At 36.6% G+C, this 18,268-nt stretch overlaps 5 protein-coding genes, 1 long non-coding RNA gene, 1 other non-coding gene and 1 pseudogene across 9 annotated transcripts in view; 3 read left to right on the top strand and 5 right to left on the bottom strand.

Annotated features, from left to right (window-relative positions):
• LOC104768435 (putative F-box/LRR-repeat protein At3g28410) lies at positions 2,050-3,934 on the top strand. Its single transcript, XM_010492424.1, has 3 exons — positions 2,050-2,967; positions 3,286-3,459; positions 3,635-3,934. Exons 1-3 carry the CDS (start codon positions 2,050-2,052, stop codon positions 3,932-3,934), a joined length of 1,392 nt encoding a protein of 463 aa, XP_010490726.1.
• On the bottom strand, positions 4,297-6,421 carry LOC104768433. 2 transcript variants are annotated; one of them, XR_764237.2, is made up of 5 exons: positions 6,083-6,421; positions 5,337-5,592; positions 5,004-5,234; positions 4,772-4,919; positions 4,297-4,646 (listed from the first exon to the last, which is right to left on the bottom strand). It is a non-coding gene; the product is annotated as an uncharacterized LOC104768433 (long non-coding RNA). The 2 variants fall into 2 exon arrangements; XR_764238.2 differs by having other exon boundaries at positions 6,274-6,421.
• On the bottom strand, positions 6,581-8,620 carry LOC104772096. Its single transcript, XM_010496744.1, has 2 exons — positions 6,842-8,620; positions 6,581-6,733 (listed from the first exon to the last, which is right to left on the bottom strand). Exons 1-2 carry the CDS (start codon positions 8,618-8,620, stop codon positions 6,581-6,583), a joined length of 1,932 nt encoding a protein of 643 aa, XP_010495046.1.
• LOC104768432 lies at positions 9,010-10,068 on the bottom strand (annotated as a pseudogene).
• LOC104768431 (ankyrin repeat-containing protein At5g02620) lies at positions 11,494-13,638 on the bottom strand. Its single transcript, XM_010492423.2, has 3 exons — positions 13,098-13,638; positions 12,560-12,969; positions 11,494-12,477 (listed from the first exon to the last, which is right to left on the bottom strand). Exons 1-3 carry the CDS (start codon positions 13,411-13,413, stop codon positions 11,626-11,628), a joined length of 1,578 nt encoding a protein of 525 aa, XP_010490725.1. The 5' UTR covers positions 13,414-13,638; the 3' UTR covers positions 11,494-11,625.
• On the top strand, positions 14,391-14,464 carry TRNAR-UCG. Its single transcript has one exon. It is a non-coding gene; the product is annotated as a tRNA-Arg (tRNA).
• LOC104768430 (60S ribosomal protein L35-4) lies at positions 14,722-15,949 on the bottom strand. Its single transcript, XM_010492422.2, has 4 exons — positions 15,839-15,949; positions 15,604-15,739; positions 15,092-15,248; positions 14,722-14,982 (listed from the first exon to the last, which is right to left on the bottom strand). Exons 1-4 carry the CDS (start codon positions 15,840-15,842, stop codon positions 14,908-14,910), a joined length of 372 nt encoding a protein of 123 aa, XP_010490724.1. The 5' UTR covers positions 15,843-15,949; the 3' UTR covers positions 14,722-14,907.
• LOC104768429 (protein SODIUM POTASSIUM ROOT DEFECTIVE 1) overlaps positions 16,571-18,268 on the top strand; it is a 2,546-nt gene continuing 848 nt past the window's right edge. Inside the window, exons 1-3 of one of the 2 annotated variants that reach the window (XM_010492420.2) lie at positions 16,571-17,420; positions 17,507-17,582; positions 17,706-17,838. In XM_010492420.2, the coding sequence (XP_010490722.1) occupies positions 16,650-17,420; positions 17,507-17,582; positions 17,706-17,838 (980 nt within the window). In that variant the 5' untranslated portion in view covers positions 16,571-16,649. Of the gene's footprint in view, positions 17,421-17,506; positions 17,583-17,705; positions 18,044-18,268 lie in introns of those variants that run through there. The other variant, XM_010492421.2, reaches the window with a different exon arrangement.

Raw genomic sequence — 18,268 nt, 5'->3', positions numbered from 1 at the left:
AAAAAAAAAAAAAAAAAAAAAAAAAAACATTCATTCAATAAAATTTCGTTTCCCAACACTAGCTGGCAATTTGGCAGTTGGTACCGACATGTCTAGAAATAGAGGAGTCTAGAAATTATAATCAAATCAATGATATTTAGAATGGTCGCATGCACAGCCGTTAAATCCAACTGTTGGATTCGAACCCGTCATAAGAAAATAAAAATTTAATGGAAAATTTGGGCACTGTTGGATTCGAACCCGACAAATTCAACTAGAATACAGAGCCCGTTACGAGTAGACTACCAAAGGTTTACACATTTTATTGGCCGATTATTTATATAAATATTAAAACCGACTCTTATTTCGCCACGTCAGCATATAGATTTTTCTGTACACTTTTTTTTTTTAATGTTTTCAAGAATTACTAAAGAGGTGATCATATACATTCGTATGTCAAGAATATATACATATACATCGTTTTTGTATGTCTTTTTTTGGTATTAATGTGAAGTATTCATACTATTTTAAATTTTTTAATTTTGTTAATACTATATATTTTTTAGATCTTGAACTTAATAATTTTAACTGTTTAAAAGTTCTTAGGAGCAACCAATTATTTTTTATTTCTACTTTTTGATACAAATGATCTCTAAATTCACAATTAATTTAGCGTTGTTGATAGCTTTCTCTTAAAACATGGCTGAACCACAATGATCCCCCAAACCCAATCGAGTCTTTGCCATAAAGAGAGGAGATTTACCACCAATTGACAGATAACCCAATAAACAAGTAATCTTCTGATCACTCTTGTTTTTTGTTTTTTGATCACTCTTGTCTATATCAGAGGACATACCAGAAATATAGACGTTGGAGAATGACAATTTTTTTTTTTTTTTCATGCCCTTCAATTCTTTTTTTTTCTTTCTAATTTTTGTTGTTATTTCAATACAAATGATCACTAAATTCACAATCAATTCATTATTATGTGCTACACTAAGCTTATTGTCACGTTTTTATATGCTACATAACATTACATGAATTATTCAACAAATTAAGATGCACAACTCATTTCAGTCAGGTGAAACTGTCTTAATGCAATATAATAATTATATTACATTATTCACACTATAATTACTGTTATATATTTATACTCTAATATATAATCATTCAAAAATAATACAACAATAACTATACATACATAATTTTAAAGTATAATATATAATTTTATATATGCATAATTATTGTTGTGCTATTTTTGAATGAGAAGTTTGGTTAAATGGTTTACATTAATGCTCCATTGCGGATCCTGTTTAATAACTCATAAATAATCCGTCCCTTCAACTTTTTCTGTTTTTTTTTTGGAAAAACAAAAGTATTACTCTTGTGATATTATCCTAAATTGAGAGTCAAAGTCTTGAGTGATGGTTTTGTCGTTGAATTTATTTACTTCCTCCGTTTCAATATATAAGATGTTTTGGCCTCTTTTCTTTGTTTCAAAATATAAGATGTCTTGTAATTTTCCATGCAAATTTTAATATATATTTAATAATTTACAATCATTACTTATGCAGTCTTCTTTATTATTGGTTGAATTTTTTTTAATTTAAATATATATGATACTTTTTAAAAGAAAAGTAAACTATCTTAATATGTGTGCCTTACCTTAAGCATCCTATATTTTGAAACGGAGAGAGTATTTTTTACTAGCAATTTATCATGTAAAACGCTTATACGAATGAGTATATATACTATTTTCCATATTACATATACGAATTAGTGATCCCCTTTTATTTTCTGGATACAAAAATCTCTCCTTTATTCCCTCTGATTTGTTAGTTTTCCATATTAAGTTAGAAATACGTTAAGATCATTAATTAATCAATAAATAGTGTAGACCTTAGGGCAATGACATTATCCGATCAATAAACAAGTTTTTAGAGAATCGTTTACAACTTCTTCTTATTCGGAGAGCAATTTTACTTTGTTTGTTTAATTTCTTAATCACACAACACCAACACGTATACGTGTTGTGCAAGCAAAAGAAAACCTAAAACGTCTTGCTTTATCATGGCGAACAGGCGAGGGAGACGGGGGTGCCGAAAACGTGGTAAAAACCATAGCCACTGCAGAATCCAACACGGTGCAGATTTCATCAACTCTATGCCAGATGACATCCTTCAACATATTCTCTCCTTTATTCCCACCGATTTGGCCATGAGAACTTGCGTCTTATCCAGACGGTGGAGGCATGTATGGTGCGAGACACCTTCTCTCTACATCCATGAGTTTAGACTAAAGGATGGAGCGATAAACCAAACCCTAACTTCCTACAAGGCTCCCAATATCACTAGTTGCGATCTTATTATGAGGGCTGATTACAATGCAGCCAAGGTTAATAACTGGATCGAGTTCGTTCTCTCCCGCAATGTGCAGAAGCTGTCTGTGTCCATTGTAGATTTTACATACTCCAAGACTTACAGTTTTCCGGATATCTTCTATCTAAGTTCCTCTCTAAAGCAACTCACCGTGGTAGTGGACTTTTGTGATATGATTCCCGGTTGCATAGTGTCTTGGAAATCCCTAAGGAACTTGTCGCTGCTTGCTTGTAGACTTTCAGATGAATCCATTGATAATATTCTCTCTGGCTGTCCAATCCTCGAAAGCTTGACACTGGACAATTGCACATTACTTGAGCGTCTTGATCTGAGTAAATCACCGAGTTTGAGGATATTGGATATAGATCGGGAGTGTCTGACTTCAGGGCCAGTTGTGATTATAGCGCCACACATCCATCGTTTGAGATTGAGATACTCGGTGTCACCATCTACTTTAGTGGATGTCTCCTCTTTGACCGAAGCTGACCTTAACATTGTCTGTCTCTCACTGTTTCCCTCGAAGGCTGATTTTTATCAAACCATGGCGCTGGAGATGCTAGCAAAATCACACAACGTAGAGAGGCTTACTCTTGGGGAAACCCTTCTTCAGGTATGTTTCAATTCTTACATACTCTAAAGCTAGCCCTAAAACTTACCATGGCCATGCATGCATAATTCTCAGTTGGTTGCACGGTTAATGTTTGTTTTGATGGTTAAGGTTTTCTTTGTTTGAGAGTGTTTACATAATTACATCCAAGTGCACACACATATATATATATATATATATATATATATAATTAAACGTACGTACTTGTATAGTTGTATTATTAAAGCCTTGAACATGATCTTGTTAAGTGGTTAGTGGTTTCTAACAAATGATTTTCATTAGTATGACTATGACCTATCATATTTCATCTCGTTTTGTTAGATTCTGTCTCTCGCCGAGCTCCGTGGTGTTCCTTTCCCAACGCTCAAGGTCCAAACTTTGATTGTTAAAACGGAGTTTGTTCGATCCATTATCCCTGGTATATCAAGGTTACTACAGAATTCACCTGGATTAAAGAAGCTAACATTGCATACAATGCACAGCCACGACATAATGGTATATCTCTATACCACAAACCTCTTTTCTTTCCTTGCAAAAACTAATAATTGACTAGGAATATTCCTGAACCATGTCTTCCACTTTTCTTGGGATATAGGATTGATATTTTTTTAATTATCAAACCATTGGTGTTAGTTTGATTAGGGATAACTATATGTTTTGTGCTCTACAGGATATGCGTCGTTTAAAAGGCTTAATTCCGGATCAGCACTGTTGGAGATCAACATGTGAGGTGTTTCCTACATCAAAGGAGATCTATAACATGTTGGGTTGTAATGATGCAACGTCGAAATTCTTGGCTTCGTTCATTGAATTAGTGGTGAGAAACGCAAAGACACTTGAGAGGATGGTTATATGGTTGGGAGGTAGTTACTTTAATGATGCACAGTGGTTCGAAGAGATGCTTCAGATGGTTGAAACGATTTCTCACAACAATAATGTCTCCATTGTGCTCAAACGAAGCAATTGCTAAACATATTTGCATCATTATTTTTTTGATGAGTCTTAATATTAGATTCGACCATTGTTTATATATATGATTACTAATAGATAAACTCTACTCTATTTTACTATTTTTGGCTTAAGGCCTTAAGCTAGCTACCGTATACGAGAGAACACTACACTCCTTTATTACACGTTTACAAATTAAAACACACATATATAGCAAGAAACGGATTGTTTCATCAGAGCCCAAACTCATGTTCCTTGAGGGAAATTAAAGCTCGGCAGTTTCTTCTTAATTCACCATCACTGTCAACTACAAATTAAACATATAGAAACAGCAAACTACAAAACGCAAGACTTGGAAGTGAAAAACAAAAAGATTCAAATTTGTGGGTAAAACATGTTATTTCACCATCATTATATATATATATATATATATGAATTTACAAATCCATGATTCAGTAAACCCCGTTAATATCGTATACACATCTTATAATTGTATACGGTCCTTGTACTTAACTGACGTGATGTACCAAGTATATAAATCAAGTTCTTAGTGCACTCTCAGAAACTTAACAAGTGAGTACGAGAACCCATTTCCCTGTCCACCAATTCTTTATAGGATTGGGTTCCAATTTGAAAACTGCTCTGAACTAATTATCAGCTTTCCGTCTCCATAATATCACCGTGTAACTCGCCTTGATGCCGCTGTGATTCAGTTAAGTTCACTGTGTAACTTGCTGTTTGGCAAAAAAAAGTTCATATACAATATATATATCGTTAGTGTCCCACCTACACAAATCACAAGAATCATCTCATGAATGAACCCACCAAGACCCATAATTCATTGGCTTGGAATACGTACCTTTGCATTGAACTGGCGGCAATTAGGACATACTTGGCCGCGCTGTGGATACAGTAGAGCTTGATCTTGTCCATTGACTTGTCTCTCATTCATCCTCTCATTCCATTCTTGGATCGCCTCTTGTGGAAACAGTTCGCATGTTCCCTCGCTTTTCCCAAAAAGACAGGGTTTATTTAGCTCCAAGATGTTATGTATACAGGTGTATCTATTCTATTATGTAACAATCACTGACCTGTAATGTGCATAACCACTGATGATAGATTCGTTGCAACGGCAACAAAAGTAGTGGCCACAGTTATTGCAGTGCATTTCTGTTACAACCTCCGGTTTTAGAGATGGCTATATTGCAAGACGGGCATTGTTTAGCGCTTTCCATGATCATATTCACACTCATAATCTCGTTGATCATTTCTTTCTCTTTCCGCCTTTGTTCCACTCCAAGAAGAGCAGAACCCTGACGCTCCTGAATAGATTAACATGTACGAAAGAGTCTCTGGTATAAGGTTCTCTGGGGGGTATAAACAAAGAGAAATGTAGGGACCGATCAAAGGCACAATAATGATACCTGCAAGATTTGAAGCTTAAGTTCCGGGCTCATGCAAGCAACATCCACTTGTGTCTCTTCCCATTGCAAAAGCGTACAGAAACTGAAGTAGCACTTGGGGAGCATAAAGCAAGCTGCTCCTCGACCTCTATGCACTGGGTTTCACATCTAGGACTGTAAGCAATCCCAGTCATGGATTCCAGAGTGTTTTCCGTATCATAAGCGTTTCCCAGTTTTCATACGCTTCATCGCTGAACACACTCTTCAATATCATAAGCTGCAAGAGGCAGGAGGAGTTTATGACAACCAATTAGTTCAGCCTTTGGTACGTAAACAGAGAAACTAAATTTGGTAACAAGGAGGAAATGCATATATATATATGGCATATAAAAGACCATAAACAAGCGCCACTAGGAGGAATTGGTATCTTAAAAGCCATCATCAGATTACATATGGAAAGTTAAACAAAACCATCAAAGGTTGCTAGGTCCAAAATGAAAATCTAAACAACAACATTACCATGATGATGAATTTGATGGGAAGAGAGAACCAGAACAATACAAAAGAAAACAAGAAAATCTATTGGAAATTCAAACCAAAATAGCAAGTTGTAGCCTCAATTTAAACCTAAATATCAAGTTCTAACCCCAAATTAAACCTAAATAGCAAGTTCTAACCCCAAATTAAACCTAAATAGCAAATTCTAACCCCCCACCCACCCTCCCCCTTTAATCCGAATTCGAATTCATCAGCAAAGTAATTCGCACCATCAGGCTCACAAAAATTCACCACCGATATCTCTGGGGAACGAGGTTTTGAATTTGAACTCCGAGGATTCCGGTGACTGCCTACGTGTCTCATGGCGCTCTCGTCGCGAACTTATTAAAAAAACTTGTTTTGATTTTGTAAGAATGTGAAAATCATAACACAATAAGTCATAGATGCTTTGACCCTTTACCTTTTTTCTTTATACATAGATAGTTGCCATCCACCTGAATCCGATTTTGAACCTTTTGTTAAAGCCTACTCAATTCATCAGCCAAACGAATCCACTGCTCAGAAAAATTCACCCATTCATTCGAAAGCCCTTATCTAAAAACAATGAATGACTCATATTTATTTATTATTAACCCCCAAAACATAAAGAAAAAAAAAATTCACTATTTTTTACAAAACATTAGTGTGAATTGAATTCTTTATGTAAATCTCTCTTTTAACACTTTTTTTTTAATACTTTTTCTTCAATACAACAACAGTCGAGGGATTTATTCTCTACCAAGTAGAGAATCAACCAAATACTTCTTGAGTGGAGTAGAAATGTAGGAACGGTAATCAAAGAAAGCTAAATCAGTGAGACATTCCAGCAGCTTCTTAGTGGAATCCTCAACGAGAAAGATGCTGCAATCGATCAAAGCCACCTGCAACAACAACAACAACAAGTACAATAAATAAAAAGTTAGTTATTTAGTTAGAGAAGCTACTAAACATTTATGCTATTATTGATGTTTAAAACTTCAGATAAGAACCTTTTCCATCACGTTTAATTGCAAAGACTCGATCTTGCTCATGAGTTCAGCATTGGCTTTGCGAACATACTCTAAATCTGGACAATCCTCCAATGCCTGGAACGCTGATCCTTTCATAACATCTTGTACAGCACGGATGAATGACTCCTTAGTGGCATTCTTTTTACATTGCTCGCTTAGAAGAAGAGCTCCAAATTGTTTCACTCCGTTAGGCTTCATATCGCTCTCAGTTTGACACAGTTGCCTTGCTGTGGTAAGTGCTTCGTAATATCCAACTAACGCCAATCTCTTTGCATGTTTGCTCTCCAAAGTCCTACCGTTGAAGTTGAATCCTCTCATAACAGCCACCCAAATATCAGAGTTGTGCGTAAAGACCGATTTGGGAAAAGCAAAACCATCAACACCCGGAAATCGGTCTTGTAACCAAGTCAACATGCCATGGCCCTGCTCACGGGGAGGAACCCTTACTCTGGCGCAGTGAGCATTGGGTTCAATGAAATTTACTTTCCCTTCATCGTCAAAATGTTTAACCTGGCCTCTTAGCAGTCTCTTATCCAGAAGTAGAAATGACAAATGAGGGTCAACGTCGATTCTTTCTTTAAACCTAGTACTCTGCCACAGAGTGTCCACTGCTCTGCAAACAACCTTGGTACCATCATCATCCCTATTACACTTGATCTTTCGTAGAAAGACAAGGATCATGTTGAGTTCATTACTCGCCAGAAAACAGATGCTCTGAGGTGTTTCCAGTAGGCGACAGTCACTTAGTTTCTCTCTGGAAACGTCAAGTTCTTTAACCAAGGAATGTATCACCCTCTCTCGAAAGCAATCTGACACAAGTACCTTGTGTTCAATGAAGGTTACAAGTAGTGATCGGATTCCTTGGAGTAGAGCACTGCGCTCGACATCCGTAGCTAAAGGCCAGTCTTTGCACCATCCATCCTGATATGCAAACGCTTTCACATCTGCAAATCGATTGCGGATCATTTGAACTGCAGCTACCGCATCAACAGGTTCCCAACTTCCAAACCGTATCTTGTTTGCCCAGGCATGATCCCTCTGGGGCCTATGCTTTCTTGAAGATCCTGAAGAATGCTCTTGTTCAATATGATGCTTGCATTCATCACGAGTAGAGAACCTCGTTTCACAAGTTCGACAAATCCATGCTACCCACTTTTCTTTCTTCTTAAGATATCCAAGAACCTTCTCCAAATCGTCTCCTCCATCAGTTTTGGCCTCCACATAGGTCTTGAAATCAGCGATTCTAACCTTCATAAAGCCCCTTCTGGATCCATCATCCAAACGTAACCAAGACAACCTCATTCTCGCATCATCCTCCGTATCCTGAACCTGCCCAATACGACATCTGTTGAGAGGAGGAGGACCAACGGGCATCTCTGGAACAAGACCTGCAGCAATTCTGTCTTCTAAATTTGCAATCTTGAACCCAAGAAACTTCTGATGAAGTAGCAATTCAGGTAACGAAGCCGTGTTCTCCGGTATCCTGATCAGCGAGCCAAGAAAATCCAGAGCTTTTTTGGCGTGCCTCAGAGATTTCTCATAATACACCACCGACTGAAATTGATCCACCAGATCAAAAAGAACATATGCAGAATACAAAGGACATGACTTGATTCTGGAGAAAGATTCAACTGAACCCATCAAATATGTAAATTTTAAACCCTCATCAACTGATCTTTCACCCAAGACTTTAAGTAAATTCCCTTCAAGCCAATCAAACATCTCCTTCTCTTCCCTAATCTCATATCCCTCTTCCATCATTGGATGACTTGTTGATCAAGAGAAAACGTTAGAGTAAGAACGTTAGAGGAACAAATGATGTGGCTCTTTCTTTTTAATATTCAAATATGTTTCTTTTTAATTTTCTTTTTGAAATTGTTATATTACTAATATATAGTTTTGAGGGGTTTATATATATATATATATATATATATATATATGACATGAGTATTATTATTTATGTTAAAAGATGAGTAGTGTCTTTTTATTTTTATTTTTCTATTGATTGACAAGTGAGATAGCTAAGGAGAAGAAAAAAATTCCAAACCGTGAATAATGAGACTGAGAATTACTAGAAAACTCTTAACAATCCTAATTTCTTTAAGATTTTCTTTTTAAAATTATCATATGCCATAACAGCACACAAATTTTTCACAAAGTTTTGTTCTCTCAAGCTGTTGTGAACATATATATACTGCGAGCCGAGGATGAAGAAGAGAAGGAAGAACATTATCATCTATGTTGGTTGGATCTTGCGCACGTGAGAGAAATGTCTTCTCATGACTTAAGCAACCAAACGCAGATTCTGATACTAAAGAGACTTGTGTAAGACATTTACATACCAAATCCAAATCTAGCAATCTCCTAAGATGATTATATCAAAAACCCAATTCTCGATGAATGGTCCAGTCTCTCCAATCACAATCGAAGCAATGCTGGCTAAAACCTGAAGCGGAACAACGATCATCAACACCTTCTTCTCTTTTCCTTGTAGCTTCGGTTGCAAGAAAGACCAACCGTTTCCGATTAGAGAACAATCACCGTGAAGAGCAAAACGACATTAACGAATTGGAAAACATAAAAAGTAACGTTCACGTAGTTTTTATACACAGCAGCACAGAGCAGAGTCAGAGATTTCACTAGAAGCAGAGCAGCCATAAAAAGGTGGATCCTTTAAGTATTGTTGTAGCAGAAACAGAGCCATAGACCGGGTAATTGAGTTGAACCGGGTGGTAAGTAAAACCTTTGACCCGTTCGGATCAAGATTGTACATATCCGTTTTGATCTTCATCAAAACTATAGTTTCCGCTTTCCAGTACGCAATTCGCGAAGAAGAGAGAGTACTCGCTTGGTGACGTTATCGAATAGGAATGATCGAACTGAGAGCGGTTCTAGGATGATGTAGTTGGAATCGAGGATGCATAGTTTAGGGCTTCGCTCGATCTCGAGGAGTACCTGGAGAAGTGATTCTTCCGACAGAACTAAGAACCCTAATTTCGACGACTCATGTACTCGGAGAAGATACTGAAACAGAGCTAACCGAGGGTTACATGACCGGTCCGAGTAAACTCGAATTTCTCGACGAAATTTACCGGCCGTGAGTCCTCGGAGATAATGAGAGACTTAATCTCCGCTACCGTCAGAGTAGAACCAGTGAGTAGGAAGACGACGACGACGATAGCGGTGATAAAGGGTAATCTCGTCATTCACGGCTTCTCGTGCTTACTAAACACAATCTTCGGTTTATTTATATAGATTCCGGTTACTCGTAAAACCATATAAATCGACCGGAGAAAACCGGAATCTTTAAACTGCACAAGTTTCTTGAATCAAAACCGGTCCGGTGCTTGCTCAAAAACAACTCAAACCGGTTATAATTAAAACCAAACCGAATTGAACCGGTATTGTCCTGATTACTTCAAGTGGATCCACGGGGAAAGAGGCCAAACGACAGCGCATTTCAGGTTAGTAATCGTAAACGGCAAGGTGTCCGTGGAACAGTGAACCTCAATCTAAATCTAAATATCAAGTTCTTACCCCCAATTTAACCAAATTAGCAAGTTTTGACCTCAATTTAAACCTAAATAGCAAGTTCTAACCGCCAACTTAAACCAAATTAGCAAGTTCAAACCAAATTAAACCTAAATAACAAATTCTAACCTTACATCATTTGAACAAAATATGTATTATGAAAATAATTTGATATTCTCTTTTGCAAAACAAAATACTAACTCATATTGATTAAACAAAATTATCTTTAAACTAATATATCAATAACTAATATATCCTTAGCTTGGTAATTCAAAACTTGGCAAAAATCAATGTTTGGTAATTCAAAACTTGGCAATGTTTCACCTTGCTACAATGCTCTTAGAAGAGCAACCCAAATGTCAAAATTGTGGGTGTGAACCGGTTTTGGAAACTCAAACCCATCGTCTTCTCTTGTGAAGTGGTTCTATAAAATATGTATTATGAAAAAATAATTTGTTATTGGCTTTTAAAAAATAAAAAATTGGCTTTTAAATAATAAAATACTAACTCATATTGATTATACAAAATTATATTAAAACTAATATATCAATAATATCATATCAACAAAGATTGTCTAATTAGTGCATCATGATAAATAGTTTCCTAGAACCAAAAATTCAAAAACTAAAAACTAAAGATTTGCCAAAAAATTAGATCACACCTCTTATTTTGTCACGTCAACGTCTTAAAAAGTGATATCCGAGAATAGTGTTTTTAATTATATTATCTGTTTAGTTTTTCTTTTTTTTGTTGATTTTGTTTTTTACTTAAATATGTAATATATAGATTTTTCAGTAAAGTTTTTTAATGTTTTCAAGAATTACTAAAGAGGTGATCATATACATGTATGTCAATAATATATACATATACATAGTTTTTATATTATTATTTTAAATCATTGTTAAGCATTTATACCTGATTAATATTCGAATCCTGATTAATAAAAATAGTCGTTTAAATTGAGGGTCTTTTACTTTTTTTACTTTTTTTAATCTACTAGTACTAGTAGTCAAGAATAAAGATATACGAGTCAAAGTCTTCTTGAGTGATGATTTACATAGTCGTTGATATCTTTTTTTGACTTGCTATGTATCATACTGTTATCATGTAAAACGCTTATACGAATGAGTATACATATATATAATATTTTCCAACTTACTACATATACAGAGATCTCTTTTATTTTCTGAATACAAAATCTCTCTGTTCTATAATTAAATGCTATGTTGCAATCATACTGCATAAAGTTTCCGGTTATGCTTGGAATCAGCTAGCTCAGGATCTGACATCATTGAAGATGGAGACGATTTAGAGCCTTCAATCCGGTTAGCAATCACCCAATAACACATTGTCCCAAGTGTTGAAACCATGATCAATGCTCCAATGGCTGTTACACCAATCGCTAAAGGCTTCTCTTTCTTTCCAACAACAACAAAAGACAGCGATACGAACGCTACTGAGATCATAATGCAAGCCATCCACATAAGCTTGTTAATGATCGCCATCATTTGCTTCTTTGCTCTCCTCTCTATAACCACCACTGATGTCTGAACCACAACCACTGCTAAAGAGATGAATAGCGCGAAAGAATCAAACACTACGAATATCAAGAACTCGGGTCTTGGAGCTGCTCTCGCTTCTCCGAGTGAATACCCTGGAGGAACGTTTTTTGGATCATCCGTGAACTGTCCTGGAACGTTAAAGATGGCTGCAAAAGCAACGGTTGCTATGAGAATGGCAACTAAGGTAGTGGAGTTTATGGCGTTGTTGAGTCCTTCCGTGTGCATTTTGTTGACCCGTTTAGCGATTCCTTGAATCTCTCTTCTCGTTCTCCCGGTTTGTTCAAGCTGAGTATGCACCTCGTGGCCTATTTCACTAACTGTTTCTTTCAGTTTCTTAGAAGAGCCTGACGGTTCCACTTTTGAAGCCGTCTTTATGGATCTTGCGTTCTGCATACCGATCTTTTGTAGAAGCGGTACAATCTCGTGCAGTCCGGTTTTCTCAGCGATATCAAGAGCTGTTTCTCCTGATTTATTAACCGCCACTCTACTGACTTCACAATAGTTTAAAGCTGTCTGAACAATCTACAAAGAAAACAACAAAGCTTACCTAACTTTCTTGAAACAACAACAACTTAAAAAGATTGTAATCTCTCAAGTCAATTACCTCTGCTCTGTTTTTACGGACAGCTATATGCAAAGGAGTGTTTCCTTTATTATCCGCGGCATTGATCAACGAAGGATCTGCTTTCATCAACACATCAACGATCTCAGTGTTTTGTCCTTTAACCGCCATATGAAGTGCGGTTTGACCTTTCTTGTCAACTCTAGTAACCATTCCAGCCTTCTTTTCAATCAGCTCCTTCACGATCACCGTGTGCCCGTTCCTAGCTGCAGAGTGCAAAGCCGTTTTACCGTTGCTTCTAGCAATAGCAGCTAAGTCCACACCTTTATCCAACAGGAAACAAACAATCTCTCTGTGGCCTTGTGAAGCCGCTGTGTGAAGCGCCGTCGTTTTGGTTGAATCAAATGTAAATGAGAGTTCTGGGTTTGCCTCTATTAACACATCAAGAACCTCTACAACAACCAAAGCAAATATACAAATCCACATCAAACAAATCAAGAAACCTTTAAAGTGAAAACAAGATTTGCAAAATTGCTAATTCTTGAGAGCAAAGACTTATTAGAGAATAAAGTCAACTCACTTAGATGTCCGTTCTTGGCGGCGATGTGAAAGGCGTCGAAGCTGTTCTTGGCTTTGGTTGCGGCTAAGACAGAGTCGGAGTGTTTCATCAGAATCTTAACCATGTCGGTGTGGCCGTACTCCGAAGCAACGTATAAAGCCGTTTCACCGGACTGGTTCTGTTCCGCCAACAAATCTTTCAGCTCAACGCCGTCGTGTTCGCTGATCATCTCTAGAAGAAGCTCCGTGTTGCCTTCTCTAACCGCCGTGTGTAACGGCGTGTCGTCACGTCTCGCTGTCATCTGCTTCGCCATCGTCTTCTTCTTGTTCTCTTTCATGGTGATGAACTGATGATGGTTCTGTTCTGTTGGAAAGAATCTTTGGAGTTCAGATCGAGTTATGGGAACTCGACATGAGAAGATTTGAGGAGGAATAAATTAGACAAGAGTAACATGAATTCTCTGGACAAGAAACAAAATAAGAAAAAAATTATTAATCCTCTCTCTGCTCGTGGTTTTGGCTTCTTGTGTTGTTTTATCAAATATCTTTATAAAATCATTATCTTGATTACAATATATATATACCATAATCAAACCTTAGTGTCCACTCGAAGCATTATTTGTGTTGTTTTCTATTTCTAAACAAAATATCATAATTTAGGTCAACAAAAAACACTTTCAGGAGTTTATTTGATTAAAAATGTAAAATTAATCCAGAAAAAGAAAAAAACAAAACAAAACCTATACTATAATATTGATTCTAGACAATTATGCTAATATCCGGAAGAAAAAAATGATAATTAGCCTTTTCACATTCTTTCTATACAATTATGCTAGTGCCTAGTGGTGGGATATTTAAGTCAAAAGCTTATCCAATCAACTTTTTTTCTTTGTTACTACTATTCATTTAAAATAGAGTATCGACTGTTTGAACATCATGGAACTGCCTATAATATATCAAAGCATGTTACTAAAACAATAGTTTGATTGAAAAATAAACAATTGAATTGAGGAAATGTTCTCCGTGTCACTAAAATGCATGATAAGTTATTGGCAAATGGACAATGACATATGATGATGAAACCCAATAATAAATGAGCCATCATTATTGGTAGTGTGATAGTATCTATGTGAACGTGGAAAAAATATCGGGCAATTAATGATTATACCAAACATTGTGGAAATTTAATCCGCTAGTGGAATAACCCAACCATTACCATGAATACTAACTGCTCCAAAGTGAAACTTAAGATTTTCACAAGCTCCGAAGTGTGAATTACGAGTCTGATAAAGGTTGAGACTCTCTGTTACGCATTGACCGCATAGCGCAGTGGATTAGCGCGTTTGACTTCGGATCAAAAGGTCGTGGGTTCGACTCCCACTGTGGTCGTTTATTTCTTTTATTTTTTTTCCTACTATTTTTTCTTATGCGTCTACGTCCAGATGCTACACCCTCTGTATATGTGTTCTCTTCGTGAATTTTATTCTGAACCATGTGAACCTCGTTTTCTAGTGTGATTCTACTACACAGCTGAATTTTTCAGTCTTAGACCTTGTTCATTTGCATTATGTTCTATTTAAAATCCTTACTTATCCATTCCATCTTCACTTAAATCAAGACAATTGATATAAAATTTAGATGAGAGAAACCAAAAAACACAGACTTGGTTCAATATATATGAAATGATGGTTTGAGAGAGGCTGTTTGATAACAAAACTTCAGTAAAACTAAAAAACATAAGGTATGACTCAAAAGGGAGAAAGGATACATAAGCCGATATCAAAAGCTGAATCATCATCATTTCTACTAGAAAAAGCTCAATAATGAAACTATTACACTTTGATAGCATACTTCCTCACAGGGAAATACATCTCTTTCTTCTTCTCACGCTCTGTCTTCAACGAAGACTGTAACACACATAACCCCAAATACCAAAGTTACAATCATTCATCCAATTTTAAAAGGCAGAGGTTAGCAAGCAAAAAGAGGACTTTAAAATTGGAAATGGTAAGGAACCTGATGCTTGGTGAGGCGTCTACGGATAGCACGTGTTTTCTTGGGGCGGAGATCAAGAGGCAAGAGCTTCTTGTTCTTGTACGCTTCTCTCAAAGCAGACTTCTGCTTCTGGGAGATCACTGTCAACACCTGAGCGATCGATTTCCTCACAACCTTGCTGGATATATCAGAAACACACAAACATTAAGTTGACAACCAAAACGTCCATTAATGAAACAATTACAAAGTCCCGAATTCGATCTTTTGATTTAACACACAAGTTCTACTCATAGAAGCATTGACATTATAAGCTAAATGCATAACTACACTACACCTTCTCCAACATTTGATCGAATGCAAATGCAAATGCAAATCCGAAACAGAGTATCCTCAATTTGGCATACAAGAACGGTGATATTAAGATTGCATATACTCTCTACACCTAAACCAAACGCTAAATTCAAACAATTGTGGATATAAGTAGTATACAACACATTTCTACATATGCGTATATGTAGAAATCGACTACGTACATTTTAGAGAGCTTGTTGGGTGCACCTCCGGTGACTTTAGCGACACGGAGGAGAGCGAGCTCAGCCTTGAACTCCTTCAACTGGTTTTGAAGATCAGTCTTGGATTTATCCCTAAGCTCATGAACCTTGATCCTCGCTTTAACAACAAAACAACACCCAATCAGAAAAAAAAACAAATGATGATGAAATTAATTTGAACACGAATAAGATAAGAGATTTACAAAAATCTTCATACCCATCGTGAGCTTGCTGGTCGTTGAACTGATGTGCCGCTACTTGGTCGTTTCTGGCTCCAAGAGTCGCGAACCCTAATTTTGATGAAGAAGGCTAATTTATACGAACCCCTTTTGAGTGAAAAAAAAACCCTCGTGACTCTTTGGAAGTGATACTGGCCCGTTTAAAAGCCCAATCGTTTATTCATCCGTTATGGGCTTTTTATTCTAAATTGGTTTGGTTTGGTATAAAAAGAGATATAAAGTGGGAATAGTGAAAGCAAAGAGGAATAGAATAAATTCGTCAATAAACTCCAAAGAGTATCAGATTCTGAATTTCTTTCGAGTTTGTTGGTGTTTGTGAGAATTAGATTCGGAACTATCAATAAGGGTTGGCAAAAATTGGTCTTTTCATGTTCTTACGTTTTTATGTGTAACCATTTCTTTTCTTATAGAACATTTGACTCAATAACATATTTTGGTTTTGGATATCGAAAACCAAATTTTTAATCATGTTTTTCTAAGCAAAACATATTTTAAGTGTACAGAGTCCAAATAATACAGTCCAGGACCATCAGTTTCAATCGAATCAAAATAATTCACACACGGTTTCTAGGTCTACCTAGCAATCTCTCTCTCACACATTGGTTTGATAAGAATACGAATAAATTTTACTTTCACTAAAGTCGATCCCATCAACCAAAAAAATATCTTTAACAGGAACATAAGAAAAGGAGAAAATACATACATTTTAAAATTGTAATTTATATTTGACTACAGAAACCTCTCCACGTTTTGATTGCACACAACACTATAGACAAGCAAAAAAAAGGTATGTTATGTGCGTCTCAAGCATCAACAACAACCATTTGCTCAACCATGGATAAAACCTCACAACCTTCTTCTTCTTCTTCTTCTTCTTCAGCCACAATCCGGCTCGGTGGTCGAGCCATCGACCGTCATAACCCAATCATACGTGACGGTCGGAGACTCACTCCTCCACCTTCTCCAAGCCTTAATCCCTCTTCTTCGTCTTCTTCTACTTACCATACTCCTCTCAAGACTAGATTAGGTCTAGAGAGTAGTGAGCAAAAGCGTGTAGCGAAGAGGAAGAGCAAGAAAGGTGACTCTGACGTTGGTAAGTCACCGGTTAGTTGTTTTAGTAGTGACACTCCTCAGGGCTCTTCAAGATACTTATTGAGCAACCCGGTTCTTTTTGACGGGTTTGTGGATTCCGACCCGATTCAACTACCTATTGATGAACCGGAGATAACCAAAGCTGATGATTTGGATAACTTTTATGAAGATAGACTGATCATAAACGCCTCAAAGTATGTCTCATCTTCTTCTTCTTCTTCTTTCTTGGATAAGAAGCAACCCGATTTCTTCGAAGGGTTCTTGGATTATGAACCGGTTCTGTCTCCGGATAATCCTTTCTCTGAACCAACAAAAGCTTCTCCTACAGCATCTCTAAGCTCACTTGAAGATAAAGATGATGTTTCCTCCCCGGACTTCAAATTCTCTCTTCCTCCTCCACCACCTACTTCTCCTCCTCCGCCGTCGCCGCCACCGCCATCACAGGAGAAGAACTCCTCTTCCGATCAAGTAAGTCATCCAACAAAACCATTCTTCTCAATGCTGAAATAATATGTAACATCAAGCATAACAATCTTTTCTTGCTTTGTCTAAAGGTGGTTGTTCTGAGAGTGTCACTTCATTGTAAAGGCTGTGCCGGGAAAGTCAAGAAACATCTATCAAAATTGAAAGGTAACTAACAACGTTATTTCTTAATAACTGACTGTGAATAAGAGATCATTTGTATCTTGATTTGTAAAAAATACTCTGTTTTTTTTTTTGGTACGTCTGTCTGATCGTTTTTGTTATATGCAGGAGTGACGTCGTATAACATAGACTTCGCAGCAAAGAAGGTTACTGTGACGGGAGACGTAACGCCGTTGACTGTGTTGGCGAGTATTTCCAAAGTAAAAAACGCACAGTTTTGGCCTGAGATTATTACTCAGAAGTGATTCCTTTTTTTACNTATTCCTCTGTTTTCTTTATATGTATGTTCTTATCTTTATTTTTTTGTTGGAAGACAAACTTTGTGAAAATGTTACTCTTTTTGTGTTCATTTGTGTGTTGTTATGGCATTAGAATTTAAGGGGAAAAAAATTAGAATTGTGATAAGAGTTTAAAACTGACTTGAATGTAGTTGGATTGGATTTGAATTGCTTTTATGGTATATATATTGTACGTGTCTACTCTGCTTGAATTTGGATCATTTTTTGTTTTGACTTTTGACATTAGTCAACATAGCTTTTGGTAAAAAAAAACTCTGTAGAATTAAATTATAACATATCAACTTCTTCTTAGTAAATGGTAAAGAAAAAATATTTACATTGACAAAATATCCAAAAGTTTTATATAAACCCCCTCCCCCTCCCCCTCCCCCT

The sequence above is a fragment of the Camelina sativa genome, chromosome 20 (assembly GCF_000633955.1).
Source record: "Camelina sativa cultivar DH55 chromosome 20, Cs, whole genome shotgun sequence".
Lineage (NCBI taxonomy): Eukaryota > Viridiplantae > Streptophyta > Magnoliopsida > Brassicales > Brassicaceae > Camelina > Camelina sativa.
This window is presented reverse-complemented; position numbering and strand designations above follow the sequence as displayed.